General features: G+C 37.8%; 1 protein-coding gene and 2 long non-coding RNA genes across 3 annotated transcripts in view; 2 read left to right on the top strand and 1 right to left on the bottom strand.

The window, feature by feature from the left end:
* Positions 1-17,865, top strand: part of LOC141605033 (uncharacterized) — a 69,950-nt gene that overhangs the window by 5,475 nt on the left and 46,610 nt on the right. The window lies entirely within an intron of this gene.
* On the top strand, positions 1,219-2,657 carry LOC141605035 (uncharacterized). Its single transcript, XR_012526270.1, has 3 exons — positions 1,219-1,335; positions 1,715-1,895; positions 2,573-2,657. It is a non-coding gene; the product is annotated as an uncharacterized LOC141605035 (long non-coding RNA).
* Positions 2,123-2,972, bottom strand: LOC141605028 (putative receptor-like protein kinase At3g47110). Its single transcript, XM_074423659.1, has 2 exons — positions 2,564-2,972; positions 2,123-2,463 (listed from the first exon to the last, which is right to left on the bottom strand). The coding sequence occupies exons 1-2, from the start codon at positions 2,970-2,972 to the stop codon at positions 2,441-2,443; spliced, it is 432 nt and encodes a 143-aa protein (XP_074279760.1). The 3' UTR covers positions 2,123-2,440.

Raw genomic sequence — 17,865 nt, 5'->3', positions numbered from 1 at the left:
ATAATTAAGGAATATTTTTTTTTCTTAAACCACATGAACCGACCTAGGCCAATTCGTGTGTTTTACACGAATAGACCAATTCACATTTTTTTTCCCCATTGCGTTCGTCTCGTCGAAATAAACGAGTTGAAAAAAAAATCGTTGAAAACGGACATCCGAGCACAAAGTTATAGCCGTTTAAAGATTTCGTTCTTAATCGTCAATTTTTCTCTCAGTTTAAATCGGTCATTTCATCAATCATAGTCTAACATAGGTAAAAAGTTCATTAATTTGTTAGTTCAATAGTATTATTTTTTTTATTAATTCATCGTTAATTAATACGATAATTCATATCTAATTTAAATTACCGTTACCTATTTCCGATGAGTCGATAAAAATTATTGCTAGAAATATTATGGGTATTGCTTTTTCACATACGGATTTTACTCTTTCACATACAACGTTTACAATTTTACCCTTGACATTTTCTCTCGTCCTCTCAATCCCAATCAATACACCTACCAACAACTACCGGCACCCGCCCACCACTCCCACAGCCTCGCATTGAACGCCCATCTTCCGGCAGTCCCACCACCACCCTTCACGGATGAGATTTTACTATGTTGCAAATGCATTTTCCCCAAGCCAAAAAGATACTTCACGCATGCTACAATAATAATGGTATCAAATTCGTTGAAGGCTTTGATCTCAGTCCTCATAATTGGTGGTAGTGGCCCCATCTTGTTCATTACGCTATAAATGAATTAGCTACCTCATCAAAATGCGGCCGCATCAGTGTTGCATACTACGGGATTCGGTTGATTGATATGCTAACTGAATCAAGTCTAATAATAGAAATGCAGCCCTAATTGAACAAAATAACAAATCAATTCATCTAAAACAAAATTTTGTGTAGTTTAATTAACAAAAACGAATATTGGTTGATTGATATACTAACTAAGATGAATAATTGAAGTATTTGGGGGAAAAATTGAGTAGATTTTGAGAGAAAATGGAAGGGGAGAATCAAATTTCCTTTTTTTAGAGAAAGGGTAGTATATGGAAAATTTATGGAAAAATGTATATGAAAGAGTAAAACGCGTATGTGAAAGAGTAACACCGAATATTATTTAGAGGGAGAAGGGCAAAGTTGAAAAGTTAAACAAAGAAAGAATGAGTAATATATATAGGGTTAAAATATAGAAATTTTATTATCATATACTCACAAGGTAAGAAGAAACTTGTGACTCCCAAACTGTCTCTTACTTTCATTTACATGCTCATATCATTTGACTATGATAGATCACAAATTGATAGCAATGGAGAACGTAACCTTCCCGAAAACATTGGCAAAATGTAAGTCTTTGGAATACTATAGAATTTTTCTTATCTAATTCAAGTTTTTTTTTTTTAATTCAAATTCTTTTTTAATCTAATTCTACAATTAAGGTTACCCTCTCAAAGTTACCTGTATAATACCATTGCATCTGATTAGATGTTGTTCTAATCAAGGCAATGAATCAGCAAAACCTAATCAACAAAACCCAGATTTTAGTTATTATCGAGTTTGCGGATCATAAGTTGTTTTGCTAAAATCAACATTAGGCCCCTGCATCATTAATGTCACATAGAAAACCCAGATTTTAGTTATTATCAGATGTTTCTCGACTCGGAAACATCTGATATATATTATTAGTGATATATATAGTTATATACTGAGTACTTCCTCTTGCAGGAAGATTACGCCTTTTTCTCGCATTCAGAAGGTTGTCTCTTGCTTATTGAAGCCTGTTTTTGGCGTCGGTTATTTTCATTATTCTTTCGCAAATGGTTGAAGCATGACACTGATCAGTGATCACCGAAAATTATGCATTTCACTTGTCGTGTCGGTCAAATAAATTGAAGATTTTAGAAAGGTATAATTATATTTTTGGTTCTTAGTTCCTGCAGTTCATATTTGATACTGATTATTATCATGCATATAAATTGGACTGAAAAAACTTAGCTATCAATTTGCAAAATTGAGATAGCCTCTCAGAGCACCTGTTTGTGTAGGTCGGTGTCGAATTAATTGTACAGTCTATGTGAATGTTATGCTCGTAACACAAGATACCAGGTAGCCTTGATAAAACATAATACATAATTACATGATAAGTAATGAAGCACATAACAACTTCCGAGGTTGTAGTCTGACATATGAAGCAAACCACGGAATTGAACAGTCACAATATGAAGCAAACCAGCTAGAAAGCTAGCTTTGTGAAAACACAAACATAATTACATGATGATAAGTAGTAGAGTACTAGAGTACATAACATTTTATTAGTCATGTTTACAGCAAACTGACAGGAACTTAATAGCATTTTACATTCAACTGTGGTACATTTGAAGTCCTAATAATTCTCTTTTGCGACTTCATTTGGCGGACGCTTGTTTTCTGATTGTAATCAACCTTGGGCGGTCAGGCCTCTGTAACCATCAGCGCTACAAGTAGAAATAATGTTAATAGATAGAACTTCTAAGCAATTTGAAACATTCAGAATCATTCTTTAACAATAAACTCATGATATGTCTAATGACATACCTCTTGCAGGAAGATTACGCCTGTTTCTAGTACTGAGAAGGTTGTCTTTTGCTGATTGAAGCCTGCTTCTGGCGTCAACTATTTTCATTCGCTGTTGTGGCAAATGATTCGAGCACGATATTCCGACACTGATCACAGTAGTGATGCATTCCACTCTTCGTTGAAGCTCATCTTGGATTGCTCTTGGGTCTTCGTCTTCTTCAGTGAGATTATCTTCTTCAAGCGATGGGTCCGCAATTTGTATGACTTGGTCAGGTAATGCCGCTTCTGCATGTAGATGAAGGTTGTAGCCTTCCTTGAACATACTGTCTGTCGGACTCTTTCCTGTCATAAGCTCAAGTAGCAATATGCCATAGCTGTAAACATCACCCTCTATAGATGGCTCACTTCCGAGCCCATACTCTGACATGTGAACCCAATGCAAATGCTTAGACGCATAAATAGGTAGTAGATAAATATGCAAACCTTAGAAAATTCATTTACTATGAATATGTGTTAGCTAGGTAAGGTCACTAACTGTGCATGCGTGAGAGTATGTTAGGTGAAATATTATTACAGGTACTACTTTAGCATTAAGTCGAGCAGATTACTGAGTTTGTGCATCTTAGTCTTTTGATGATAATATAGTTATATGATTTTTGTCAGACTAAATATAAATAGGAATAACACGATTATTACCTGGAGAAGCATAGCCTATAGTCCCCTTAATTCCAATTGTACTACTTTGATTTGGATGTCGAGGTTGAGTAAGAAACCTTGCTAATCCAAAATCTCCAACATGAGCGACCATGTCATTGTCAAGCAATATGTTGCTAGGTTTCAAATCACAATGCACTATTGGAGTTTCACACTCATGGTGTAGATAGCTGATTGCATGGGCCACATCAATCGCTACATCCACCCTTTGAGCGAGGCTCATGTTTCCGTCAACTCCATGTAACCATCTGTCTAGGCTTCCATTGGGCATGAACTCGTATACTAGTGCTCTAAAATCATTTCTCTGAAAGTCAATACTTGAACAAGCTGTTATAACGCCTACCAGATTCCGATGACGGACATTCCTCAATGTGTTACACTCTGCCATGAAGCTCTTAGATGCACTGCGGTGTTGCAAGTTGAGAACTTTAACTGCAACCAATTTTCCATCCAAAGTCCCCTTAAACACGGATCCAAAAGATCCCATCCCAAGTAGATTCTCTGAAGAAAAACCATCCGTTGCTTTGAGTAACATGTCGTACGACACTTTCATGGTTACAATCCCCATCATTGAATCTGATGAAAGAGGTGACTTTTTCTTTTTGAGACATGCCAGATACAGCCCTGATGCTATGGCCACCATCCCAAATAGTGCGCCAACAATTGGGATTATCAATTTAAGGGCATGAGACATTATTCTTTTCTTTTTTCCCGAGCTTTTCTTCTCAATGCACTTTGGTAAGTGAAGCTGTTTTATTCCTCCGCAAAGTCTGTTATTGCCAGCAACAAAGACCGCACTTGCATTTGCAAATACTGAGTTCGTTGGAACACTTCCCTCAAAGTCGTTATAAGATAAGTTAAGGTAATATAATATAGGGAACTTAGAGAAGAAGGCTGGAATGGGGCCGGATAAATTATTTTGAGAAATGTCAATTTCTAGTAGGCTAGTCAAAGAAGCGAAAGATGATGGAATATTTCCCTGGAAAGAATTTCCATCCATGAAGAGGTATTGAAGGTCAGAACAGTCACCAAGACTATCTGGAATCACACCCGAAAACTTATTGTTATCTAGTCCTAAGAGTTGTAGGTTGCTTTGTTTACTCATTTCCAAAGGAAGGGTGCCTTCCAAATGATTATGAGACAAACCTAGTTGAACAAATGTAGTAGATCCTTCAAATAGCTCATCATCCAAGGTTCCATTGAGTTCATTGTATGATAAAAACAGGAACAACAAGCTTTGGCAATTCCCGAGGTTTGGAGGTATACTCCCTTCCAATATGTTGTCATCTAAATCAAGCCAACTCAAGTATGATAAATTGGCCATGGAATTGGGAATTTTACCTTTTAAATTGTTGGACTCTAGAAAGAGTTTTTCCAATTTGTAGAGCTTCCCGAAATCTTGAGGGATATATCCCGTTAATTTACAGTTGTACATCCATAATAGCTCAAGATTGTTGAGATTGGTAATACCTTCTGGAATTTTTCCACTTATTTGAGTATTTCGTATATCGAGCACTTGCAAAGAGGTGGAGAGATTGGCAACAGATTTGGGTAATATTCCTGAAAAATGATTCGGTCCCAAAATGAGGGCACGTAATTGGCTGCAGTTAACAAGTGTATCTATAAGATTAATGTCACCTTCTAGGAAGTTCCCTCCAAGAGATAAATAATTTAGCTTATGAAAATTCCCAACATAAAAAGGAACATTTCCTATAAAATTATTATAACCGAGTCCAATAACTTCAAAAGCTGTTAGGTTTTGGATCGTGATTGGAACTAATCCTGTGAAATTGTTAATCTCAAGGTTCAACCATGTCAGTTGGGGAATATTGACGCCAACATCTGCTGGAAGTTCGCCATGTAGTTGGTTGTCCATAAAATCAAGAGCTTGAAGGGAGGAGATATTAAAAAGGGATGTGGGAAGTGTGCCTGATAGTTGATTAACAGCAACTACAAGTTGGGTTAGATTTTGCATCCTACCAATGCTGTTTGGGATAGTTCCAGTAAATGAGTTGGATTCAGCATTTACGTATACTAAAGAAGTAAGATTTTGTATGATGTCAAAAAGAGGGCCGGTAAGATGATTAATTTGCACAGCAAAGAATATTAGCTTTGACAGTGCTCCTAGTCCTGTTGGGAGGTTTCCCTCAAGCTTGTTGTTGGCTAAGTAAAACACTCTGAGGTTAACACAACGAGATATGTTGGCTGGAATTTCACCTACAAGTGTGTTGTTAACTATCACTAGTTTTTGAAGCCTGGATAGATGACCTAATTGAGTCGGGATTTCTCCATATAGACTATTATTGTAAAGGTAAATGATCTTAAGGAAGCTCAGGTTTCCTATAAACGGAGATATGGTTCCTGCCAAACCTCTAAAACTCAAATCTAGTACAGTCACTCTTTTATGTTTACGCCCACAAGCAACCCCCTCCCAATAACAGTGGTGAATCGAGTCATTCCAAGAGCTTAAAACCCGGTTGGAAGGATCCAGTAGTTTGCTCTTGATGGCCAGCAACGCAGTGTAGTCGGTCTCGTTGCTTGGGTAGTCTATACTACGCAGTGATAAAGTTACGGTAATATTTTGCATAAGAAAAACAAAGATGACAAGAAAGGCTGGTTTGCTACATAGTAGAGAAATAATACTTGGTTTCATTTTGTATGAAGTTGTCAGCAGTTGTTTTGTGTGAGATGCTCTTGAACTGCATTACTCTTTGATTTATATAGGCATTTACATCTTCATGATTTTTTCATTGGTCTCGGTCTCTAGCTATGGATAACTACACCACCTACCAGGGTAATTATTTCTTTTACACGTGAAGTTTTGGTTAGTGATTGCTACCAATGATATTAAATTTCGGTTTCAGATTTAATCTGGACATCGACCGTCACGGCCTGGTCTTTGTTGTTTCTCTACAGATAAGGGCGGTGCGGTAACCTAACAACCTTGATAACTCGGTTGTATTTCATTGTTGTAAAACCGATATCAATAACCGTGATTGCTACTTTACTTAGAACTACGTAGAATTGAAGAATTACTTTACTAGGAAAGAATTACTTTCAAATAACTCGTTGATTTATATTTTATAGTGCTGTTATATTGGTAAAGCTATTTACAGAAGTCTTTTTCTGGTATTTGCCCCCACAGACTGCACTTTCAAATAAATCGTTGATTTGTAGTGTTGTTATACGGAGTATTGGTTAAGCTTTTGCCACGCTCTTTACAGAAGACTTTTTCTAGTATTTGCCCCACGGACATAAATAATCAAGCTATAGGAAGTAGTCAGCTTGACTTAAGAACAGCAAGTTTCATACTAATGACGGGCTAATTAACTCTTGCTTACCAAATACTAATAATTTGTTGAATTCAGGATTTAAGATATATATTGCCTTGCAATTTTACTAATAATAGTCACTTGTATACACAATTTGACTTATATGGGATATTATTTGACCCGTTTTATACTTATAGATATGGTCATATTAAGGAAGACTAAGACCTCTTTAAGTTCAATTCAGTTTCTATAAGTTCAGTTCAATTCCTATAAGTTTAGGGGGCGTTTGGTTCGAATGGAAGGAATGGAATGGATTGGAATCTCATACCATTGTGGTATGGATTCTAAACCCCATACTTGGTTTATATTGTTTGGTTGAACCTTGGAATGGAATGAAATGTTAAACATTATGGAATGGAGTTAGAATCTTGGGTTAAAGGTTGGGTATGAGATTAGAGGGGGTTGGAATGGTGGATTCTAACTCCATTCCAAAATAGCTCAACCAAACACTAGAATGGATTAAATCCATTCCATTCCAACTCCCCCAACCAAACACCCCCTTAGTTTAGTTCAGCTCTTATAAGTTAAGTTCAGTTCAGCTTCTATAAGTTCAGTTCCTATAAGTTCAGTTCAATTACTATAAGCTCAGTTTAGACAAGTTCATACAATTTATATTAACTACAAATTCATACCCATTTTCTGAAAAACTGAAAAATAAAATAGTATTGCTTTCATTTAAATCAATGCAAAAAAAATCCAATATTAAAATTATCCAATACACATTATAAATAAAATACAAAAATACAAAAAAAAAATGACCCTTATAATTTGTTTATGCTAAACCGCCTACTCGTTACTTATTCACAAGTCATCTGATCTCATTAATATTTTTACCCTTATTTCACGTATACCTCATTAATCTCATGAGATTAAGACATGTCTGAAACAAAGCGTAAGAAAGCTATGTACAAGGTATGAAATAACATAGTAAAAGACGTTTGGCGAAACAATCAATTCGACAGTGTCAGTGAAAATGAAGATGAAGTGACGGGGAGGATGATAATATGGAAATAGATGGTTGGAAAAAAATGTATTGTGTAATTTATTTTTTATTGTACTGTATTGTAGTACTTGTATAAAAAAATAACTTATATAAAACGCAAAATTTTTATAAGTTTAGTTCGACTTCTATAAGTTCAACTCATATAAGTTTGGTTCAGCTCTTATAAGTTCAGTTCAGCTTCTATAAGTTCAGTTCAGTTAAGCTCTTATAAGTTCAGTTCAGTTCAGCTTCTATAAGTTCTGTATTTGGACTATGAGAAATAACTGCATTTTTAGGGGAGATGTTCTCATACCTCGTCTCTTTTATGATCAATGTCACCGGCTAGTGAGGATGGCTTCTCAGAGTGCGGAAGTTAAGGATGAGACTCAAGGAATAACTCAAAATGTCGCTCCGGAATGCCATGAAAATGAGAATTCGGAATGCCATGAAAATGAGAATTAGGTGTGTAGACTGAGGGAGGGGCAACCGTTCTTCTGGATTAGGGGCTCTTGTCCGACTACGAAAATTAATGTTGACGCAAGTTGGGAGGATACGTGCAAGGCTACTGTAGGCTGGGTGGTCTTTGATGATATGGAGAATATTCGATTCGAAGGGAGTCTTAAATGCCGAGCGGAATCTCTCTTGCAAGCGGAGGCACGAGGGGTTTTAACGGCTATGGAATGGGCTTGTAGCCAAGGTATCCTTCACCTGGATTTGGCATCAGACTGTCTACAGTTTTTGCTGCAGTGGGCAGGGAAGGAGTGCAAAAATCATCAGATTAAAGGACTCCTTGAAGATATTTCTAGCTTATCGGCATCGTTTCATTGTCTATGTTTTCGTTATGTGTGCAGAAAGAGTAATGGAGAAGCTCACCGTCTTGCAAGACGGGCACTGTCATCGCTATAGGAACCTTTATTTCTGGCCGTCAAAAAAAAAAAATAACTCATATAAATTCAGTTCAGTTCACCAACTTGAAGTCCAAAAGAACATGCCTAATTGTTTTTATTTATCCGGTTGTTTCCTGGTATATGAAGTTTTCAATGGAGCAATCAATAGCTTTGTGGCGTATTAATTGAATAGCCCACCAATATGGAATTCTTTATAGCACTGATAGACGCTGACCCCTTAGCGGAGCTTCTGAAGAGACGAAGTCAGTGTCGTAACTTCCAGTCCGCTACTGGCACTCCAGGAATGACTTCCAAGTTCCAACTTTCCAAGTCTAACTAGTTTTAAACCCGTGCAAAAAAATGCACGGGTTATAATAACATGCGTTATTATTGAATACATGACTCAGGAGCATATAAATGAGCGTTATTAAATGTGAATGTCGTGATAATATAAGTAAGTCTATAATTGAAAATTCGACATACATATAATTTAATTAACCTTTTTCATTCCGATGACATAATACAGTTTTCATCATTAATGTACATATAATTTAGGAAAAAAGGACGGTTTTTATTCTCACGACTTTCATCATTAATGTAATTAAACTAATCGAATCAATCTATTAGTTGCCACTTCGAACGACTATCACGTGGAATGAGAATAAATCAGATAATATGTGATAAGAGTCCCATTTGCCCTATACATTGATGGAAATGAGAATAACCGGATATATCAATTGCAAAATGAGGACAAATAGAAACTAAACTCATCTAACTAACATCAATAGTTCTTTCTTAAGATGTATATATCATCTTACGAATAAAATGGATCAATAACACCTCACTTGCATAGATAGGACAAATTATTTTTACTAATCTCAACGCATATTATTTTTATCTATGTGCAATATTATTTTTATCTTATGTACAATATTTTACACGTTTTAAGATTAAGACGGATATATCGGTCTTAAATATGAATATGTGATCTATATATGTCAAACTAACATAGTCAAGTTAATATATCATACAAAAATTGGCCAAATTAAAGATCCAGTAATCTAAAACGACACCCCAACAATGAGATAATAATTCAATTGCACTCATCTGATACTCATATGGCCTATATCAAATATGGCTATATATAAACAGTAGGTATTGCGTAAGACAGTTTTACATTATGAAACGGTCCCAATATTGTGTAAGACGATTTTAGCAATAAATGAACAACTTTTTTACAAAAGTGGATTGTCTCACCGTATGAGACCGTCTTACACAATAATTTATAATATATAAATACATAAATCAACTCTTTCTAAGAATTTTACCCTACTTCATATTACCTATACCCGCAACCGCCCTCTTCCTCTTACAATTACTAACCGACTTTTCATCTTGCCTCATTTCTCATTGACTATCACCATCTCAAAAATTATCTGTCCTAATGTTATCCCTTTTCTACCTATATGTTAATCGGCCTTTGTTCTTTAATTAGCCTAATTATACACAATTGTCCACTACTTCAGAACATTCCACATTCCTTCTCCCTCCCCAATCACTCCGCCTCCACAGTAGCATAAGACGGTTACTACTCATCCAACATTTCAATTCAATCGCACCTATTTCCCATTTCACTATATTAGAACACGATTCTAGCGTGATCAATGCCAATAATCATATATTTGCGTTGTTGTGCCTCGAAATTTGTAGATCTATTGCTAATTGTATCTGGGTCTCCATAATTTTTGAAAAGCTAATTTCAAAAGAGGCGGTGTATTATTTTATGTTAAAATTTTCATTTTAAACTATATTTTCACACTTTAAATATTATTATATATCTTTTTTCTTATTTTAGTATATTTTCACTACTTTTGTTATACTCTTTATTGTAGATCTGATGCTCTTGTTAGTATTAAATCATCCCTGTATTTGTGTTCCAAAAAAATATTCTTTTTTTTTAATTAAATTCTGTTTTTAAGACTTTTTCCTTTTTAGTATTTTTTATATTTAGTTTTTTTTCTATATTATTTAAGTACTTTAGTATTTTTTTAATTTAAATATACTTTCTTTTTGGACTACTATTTAAATTATTTTCCATAATTATTTTCTGATGATTATTGTTTTTGTGTCATGAACCATAGTTATATTATTTCGATTTCAACAAAAAATTCATTCTTTTTATTTTTTATTTTTATTTTTTTTCCTTTAAAATGTTTCTGGTATTTTTTATTTTAAATAAAGAATGGCTTATATACGCAACTTTAATTTTTTTGCTAGTTATTAAATATTTTATCATTTAGAAAAATAAAATAAATATTTTAATTATTTTTTTAATAATTTAATTAAAGACAAAAATCTAATCAATCATAAATATCATATAGTAAAGACAAATTAACTTGATTGATTTTTTTTTTGTTGAAGTAACTTGATTATTTTCTACTACGTATAATGTATTTTAATTATCTTTTTAATAATTTAACTAGTTTTGTGACCCGTGAGAATCACGGGTTTGATTGTTTTTGTTCTTTTATTTTTGCGGTATTGTTCGTGAATGCGTTATTCGGCTTGTTTGTCTTCTTACTTATTATCTTGGAGATATGTTGGTAGGATACCTAAGCAAGGCAATAAAGAGGGTCTTGTCAGAGTTCATGAGGGTAAGATATATTATAGCACCAAACCCATGAATCCCTCATTTTAAAGAACAACGAATGTCCATTGTCTGATTTCGAAAACTGGTATTGCATATAAATTAAATGGGAAATTGTATTGCCTTGTGTTTCATTAGAGCACTTTAAACAAAAAGCCTATAAGCAAAGTCAACACACTATGGGAAACGTAAAATTGCATTCAAATAGTGGAATATTAACTTTGAAAACTACTCTTATTTTGCTACGATCCTCATTGTCTTTGTCCTTTTACTGAATGTTATCTTGTTGTGTTAATTACTGTTAGTCCCTTTCTGTTTTTGTTCAGTGCTTTTCTTTTTACGGTGTTTAGATTGTCTTTGGATTTCGAGGGTGTTTGGCTTTGTCATGGTGGTTATTCAGTTCACTCAACATTGACGACTTTTGTCATTCTAGTACTTGATAAATTGTTTTTAGTGTTGTTTTGGTGCGTTCGAAGAACCTTGGTCCTATTTTTATCCGACAAAGAAACAAAATGTTGGACACTTGGACATCTAATTCTATTCCTTATTACCTAAGTTATTCTAATGAAAAAAGAAATATAAAATAAAGTAAATATGTAAAATATATAAATGAATGGATGGTAATGATATTTTATAACTGAATTTTACATATTGCCTTTAGTCAATTAGAGACGATATGAATAATGCGTAGAAAGCGCTATGTTAAAATACAACTTATGTTTATCTTACTAATTAGGCAAAAATTACAAGTTTATTTTCTTAAATGCAATGGAGTTTGTTAAACTTTTAACAAATAATACATTTACAATTTTTGTCGGCTCGTCGGTCTTGCAATATCGTCCTTGTAAATTCAATTGATTTCCAACGTATTGGGAAAAATATTATTGAAATGATTTTTGTATAACGAAATACCTAAGTGATATACTTAAATTATTAGCAAGGAGTTGATGACATGTATCTTATACAAATAAAATTTTAGACTAAATACGCATTCAATAATTTTAAAAATAAATTTTATGTGAGCAATGTTTTAGAGGATACACGAGAAAATGTATTTGTTAAACAATGGATATCATTCTTGTTTCATTTCTACTATATCTCTTGTAAACTTTTATGTGATGAGCTTTAACGCCTATCCCAATAAATTTCAAAGAAATAAGGATACACAATTTGTATTATTATACTTATTCCGTTTTTTTAATTATCACCTCATTTGCTTGTGTGCAATAATTAAGATTAAGAAAATATAAAAACCAATTGAAAATAAAAGGAAAAAGGTTGTAATTGGTGGAGTAATGTGAGAATTTTACCCTTAAACGATGACATTATTTTGTAATTAAAAAAAAAGCTATAAAAAACATTGGTAAAAAGTAAGTCCCAAAGTAGAAATTAAAGAAAAAGGGTGATAATATAGAAATTGACAGAAAAAAAAGAAGTGGGGTGATAATTAAAAAATATTCGTAACAATTGATTATGAGAAAACAAAAATATATACAAGCAAAAAAAGTAAATATTTTTCAAAGAAATATTAAGAGTGCTAGAAGAAAATATTTGATGGAAAACAAAAAATGATTTAAAGGCTTGAAAGCATTCAAAATGTAACAATGAATTGGAAAATGGAACAATGGATTGGAACAATGCAACAATGGTAGGTTCGGGTCGTTCTATTTGGATTGAGAAGTTACTTGATGTAGCTGCTCGTTTTATTTAGCTGGAGTAATATATTTACCCTTGTGGGTATCAAAAAAAAATGGAACAATGGATTGGAAAATGATCATTGGATTTCAATCAAAAACCATGCAAAATATTTACCTTGATCCGCATTAAAAGATCCGATTTATATCCTTGGAGCATATAACTTCAACACTTCCATTAAGACATTTTATTTATAATCTGTTTGTCGACTAATATATTTGATTTATAACCTGATTGACAAAATACAAGTTGAAGAGTACACGGAAAACTAATAAAGAGCACGAAAGGTTATTATAAAACAATTTAGTACAATTTATAAAATTTGTCAATTAATATTCCAAGGGTTGGAATATATAATGTAACATCTCACCAATAATTAGAGATTCATAGTACAATTTGATATTGCACATACATCATAATAATAATAAAAAAAGGAAAACTTAATGGAACTGAAAAATTATTCAAGTCAAAAGATAATTGCAAAGAAGTTTCATAACCATTATTTCCAGCTTTCATGCAATGTTTTTTATATGTGAATATGTCATCCTCCTGCAATTTTAATACAAATACAAAAATAATAATTAAATAAGATTCTAAATATTAATTAATTCAAAACATAATAAGAATAAAAAAGTTAAATAATTCAATTGTTTATGTTCCGGGTGTAATTCCAGAGCAGATATTTGTTACCACTCGTAGCTCGTAGAATGATGTCCTTGCTTGAATCCTCCTTGCGGTCTCCTGAAACGATGAACAAACTGAGGGCTCGGCTTTGGCCGAGCGTACTCACTCCGACGCTCAAGTCAGTAAACTTAGAGAGAAGTTGTCGTAGCTTGGCTAAGAGTGTATTATAGAGAGATAAGGAAGATATTACCAGATGAATAGTGGTTATTAGGTTAATTTTTGTGGATCCCTTCCTCAATGAAGGTTGAGGAGTATTTATAGACTTTTGCCTTTTGTCACGTAGTGGCCAAGTGGCCAAGTGGCTAGCAGGTGAAAAGACCGTTTCACCCTCGGCCGATGGACCTATGGCAGGCCGGCCGAGGGGTCTTGGATATGAGTACGCGGATATGTGCCCCTGGTGGTTGGTTTGCCGAGACCAGTGACAGCCGATGGGCTCCATCGGCTAGAGATCGTCTAAGTCGTTGACTTTCTTTGTGGATACCCTTGACCTTGCTCAATATGTTGACTTGGTCAGCGGTGCAGAATATGCCCCATCAATTTGCCCCCAGCGTAGTCTATGCCGTGGTATGGGCTCCGATGTATGTTGAGCGTATATTCTGCGCAAGTATTTTGCAAAATTTTCTGCATCGGCTTCTTCTGATGCGTCGGCGTGGTTCTTGTTAGGCCGTACCATATCCCCCCTCCACATGGATGCGTAAAGGGCATCCGATGTGGAAAAGAATGTGACGCTGGCCGAGACCGGGGTTGAGAGTCAGTTGTTTTTGATTGCCCCGGCCGTGCTTCCTAGCTTGGTTGATCGGGTGGCGGCGGAGAGAGCGGTACTTAGGAATTTGTTGAGGAAGGTGAATGGGCGAAGAGATGTGAATGGGCGTGTTGGAGACGCTTGGTTACTGTTGCATTGATTGACGTTCAACTGTTGCAACGATTGACATTCCGTGGTTGCATGTCCGACACGTGTCTGTTCGCTGATTGGCTGACGCTTCATGGGCTGTGCCCTGATTGGTCCTTTTCCATGGGCTTTTCCCTATAAATAGGGCAGTTTTTTCGTGATTTTGGCCATTTCCTCAAATTTTCTTAAATTTTCTCCCAAAATCTTCATTCCTCTAAACTTTCAAGGGCTACTTTTTCTTCCAATCTTTAGTCTTCGATCCGGCGAGTGTATTTCTTCAAGGTAATCAAACAAATTCTCACCTCTTAACTTTGTAAGTTTTTATTGTAAACATGTCTTCTGCTGATGTCGGGCCTAGTAAACCGGCGCCGGGGGGTTCGCCGTCGCGTCTCGATGAGGAGGAGACTCCTTCTTCTGAAGTCGATCCTCGAGTTCTGGAGGAATGGGAGGATGATTCTTATGTCGATGACGACGCAGACGATTTTGGTGATGATGCTGAAAAGGCTCGTCCCAAAGAGGGGAGGCAATACGTTATGGATCACGGTGACGTCTGTAAGATAAGCGTTGACCGAACTTGGGCCCATAAGTTGGCCAGTTGTTCCGGTGAGACATTTTTCGAGGGCCATTTCTTCTTTGGCAGGGGATACAAGATTGTTATCCCTGAGGAGGGTCAGGCCATCTGTTGCCCTCCGCCGGGTCATACCGGCGTATACATGCGGCACTTGGAGTACGGGCTCCGGTTTCCGCTGAATGAGTACGTCATGGCCATCATTAAGGCTATGAACGTCGCTGTGGCCCAACTGCATCCGTTGGCCATGAGGACGATAGTCGGCTTTGTGTGGCTTTGCCTCTTCAAGGGGGAGGCCCCGACAGTGAATTTATTCCGCCGGCTTCATTATCTCCAGCCGTCAATCGCTGGCCGTGTCGGTTGGTACAGTGTGCACATGGAGCAGGGTTATACTTCTGTTGACAAACTTACTTCCTGCAAGGACTGGAGAGATCGGTGGGTGTATGTTAAGGTGCCGGATGACTATCCGCTGTCCCGCTCCTTTCAGCACCCAGTTAATTTGCGGTGTGAGACTAAGGCGGAGCGTGAGAGATGGGTCTCATATAAAAAGCCCAAGATGGATGCCAGCAGGGTTTATCTTAAGAAGGATGAGGAGCTGGCGATGAGGCTTTTTGAGGCGGACAAGGGTGGGGTATCGAGAAAATGGATTCCCCCAACGCAGATCATTCTTCAGGATGAGCCGCTCTGCTATGTCGGTCTCATACCGGCCCTAGAACAGGGTGAGTGGGGTCGGTGTGGGGCCCATCACCGCTCTCAATGTTCCTGTCTTTCGAACTTCGGTTTACTTCCTCTACTTAACTCTTACTTTGTCTCTTTCACAGACCACTTTGGAACGGACCTGTCTGAGGATATTCTCCGGAGAATGGGGCTGCACAAAGATAAAACCGTTGCTAACTTGCATCCCAAGGCTCTAGCCCACGACCGCAGGGTGTCGCCGAATGACCTTATGGAGCAACGGCTGAAGGGCTTGAGTAGGGAGGAGGCCCAGGCGAAAGTGGTTAGCGGCGTAGTGCGTCGGACGCGGAAAACAAAGTCTTCAGCGGCGACGGCGTCGACACCGGTTCCACCTCCCATCCCTCCCCCTAAGAAGGTGGAGATTGTTGATATTCCCGATGAGGGGGACTCTGATGCGGAGGGATCTCCCCTTATCCGCAAGAGGAAAAAGATAGCCTCTGCCGCTGGCGTGGAAGTGCCTACTCCGGCCAAGAAGGCCAAACATGGTACCTATCTATCCTGTGGCTCAATTTTAGCCAGGCTTTCTGATATGTCGATACATGTTGATACTGATGCCTTTATTGAAATTTTGCAGACCAGCCTCTGTCGGCTTTCGCTCTCGTTGGGCAGCAGGTGGAGGGGACCTCTGCGCCGGTTGGTGATCAAGGCGCCACCGTCAACCCTTCATCCCAGAAGGCTTCCTTCTCCCAGCCGCAGGCTGTTGGTCAAAGTGTCACCATCGTCCCTTCATCCCAGAAGGCTTCCGTCTCCCAGCTTATAGAGGAAGGCACGAAGCTAATTAGGGAGCTGGCGAGGTGGAACGTGGTTACCGGTGCTCGTCTCATGGAGCAGGAGAAAGCCGTGGCTCGGGCTGTTTATGAGCGCAATGCCACTAAGCAGGTGGCTGCGTCGGCGAAGCTGGATCTCCTCAATGAGCAGAGGCTTAGGGGAGTTGCTGAGAAGGCGCTCTCGGCTGAGAAAAAACTCAGGGAGGACGCTGAAAAGGAGGTCCTTCTTTGAGAGAGCAAGGCGAGGCTGCGGCGCCTGAAGTCGCGAAGCCATTGGAGAAGTTTAGCTTTGTTCAGGGGCGTGCCGACCTCTATCTTCAGCAGAGGAACGAGTCCAGGGACCTGTTTAAGGCCCAGGCGGAGGTGATCCGGAGCAAAGAGGCCATCATCAAGCAAAAGGAGGAGGACATTGAGATGCTTCAAACCGTCATGCTCCCCAACCTGTGTGCTGAATTCCGGGACTTGGCTGAAGGAGCTGCTAGGGAAGTGATCGGGGAGCTTTTCCCTCTTGATGATTCCTTTCCGTGGGGCAAATATGACGAGCTGCTTGATGACAAGCTCGAGGCTAAGGAGAAAGCCGTGGCGGAGAAGGCCAAGGAGGCGGTGAGGGCGAAGATGGAGAAGGAGGCGGCCGCGGAGAAAGCAGCTCTTGCTGAGAAGGCTAAGGCGGCCAAAGAGGAAGCCGAGAAAATGAGGGCAGCTGATGACGCCGAGGCTAAAGCTGAGGCTGCTAGAAAAACTGCTGGGTTGCCTATTGAAGAAGACGCGGCTACTGCTGCCGGTGGTGAGCAGCAACAGGCATAGGGAGGCGGGCGGTCGTCACTAGGCTCACCCGGCGTTTCAGATAGCTTCAGCTCCTCACTAATACCGTGGGCTGCTTGATGAGAACAAGTTTACAGCAGATCTGCTTCAGCTGTTCGGGAGCCGATTATTAAGCCCTTCCTCCCTGCCATCTTTTGGCGCTTCAAATGACATTTGTAATTTTTGCTTTTCTTTCCTTGTAATTTGTACAACTTTGGTAGGTTGTGTTTTGGCTTATCCTAATGGGGACGGCCGTCGTCTGCATTCTTTTCACCTGTAACCTGTTATTATTAATAAGAGTTTGTTTCTTTTGCCTTCGGCATGGCCGAGGTCTTTACTTTATTTCTTTTGAGCGTCTCAACGTTATTTAGTGTTTCCACTTTGCCTCTGGCTTGGCCGAGGTCTTCTCTCGTTTTTGTCTGAGTTGCCCTCTTACGTTATTAATTGAGCGTCTCTTTTTGTTTCCGCTTCGGTTTGGCTCTCTCAGTTTTAGAGTGTGTATCTCAACTGTGTTTAACGCTTCTAAGGTATTTTGATTGTTTATCAACTGCGCTGGCCGCGATTGTCGCGGTGTCTGCTTTCTGATGGAGACTGCCGCTCTTGTCGGTACGACAGTATG

Source organism: Silene latifolia, chromosome 10, assembly GCF_048544455.1.
Source record: "Silene latifolia isolate original U9 population chromosome 10, ASM4854445v1, whole genome shotgun sequence".
Taxonomy (NCBI): domain Eukaryota; kingdom Viridiplantae; phylum Streptophyta; class Magnoliopsida; order Caryophyllales; family Caryophyllaceae; genus Silene; species Silene latifolia.
Note: the sequence above shows the minus strand (reverse complement) of the source record. Positions and strands in the feature narration are given on the sequence as shown.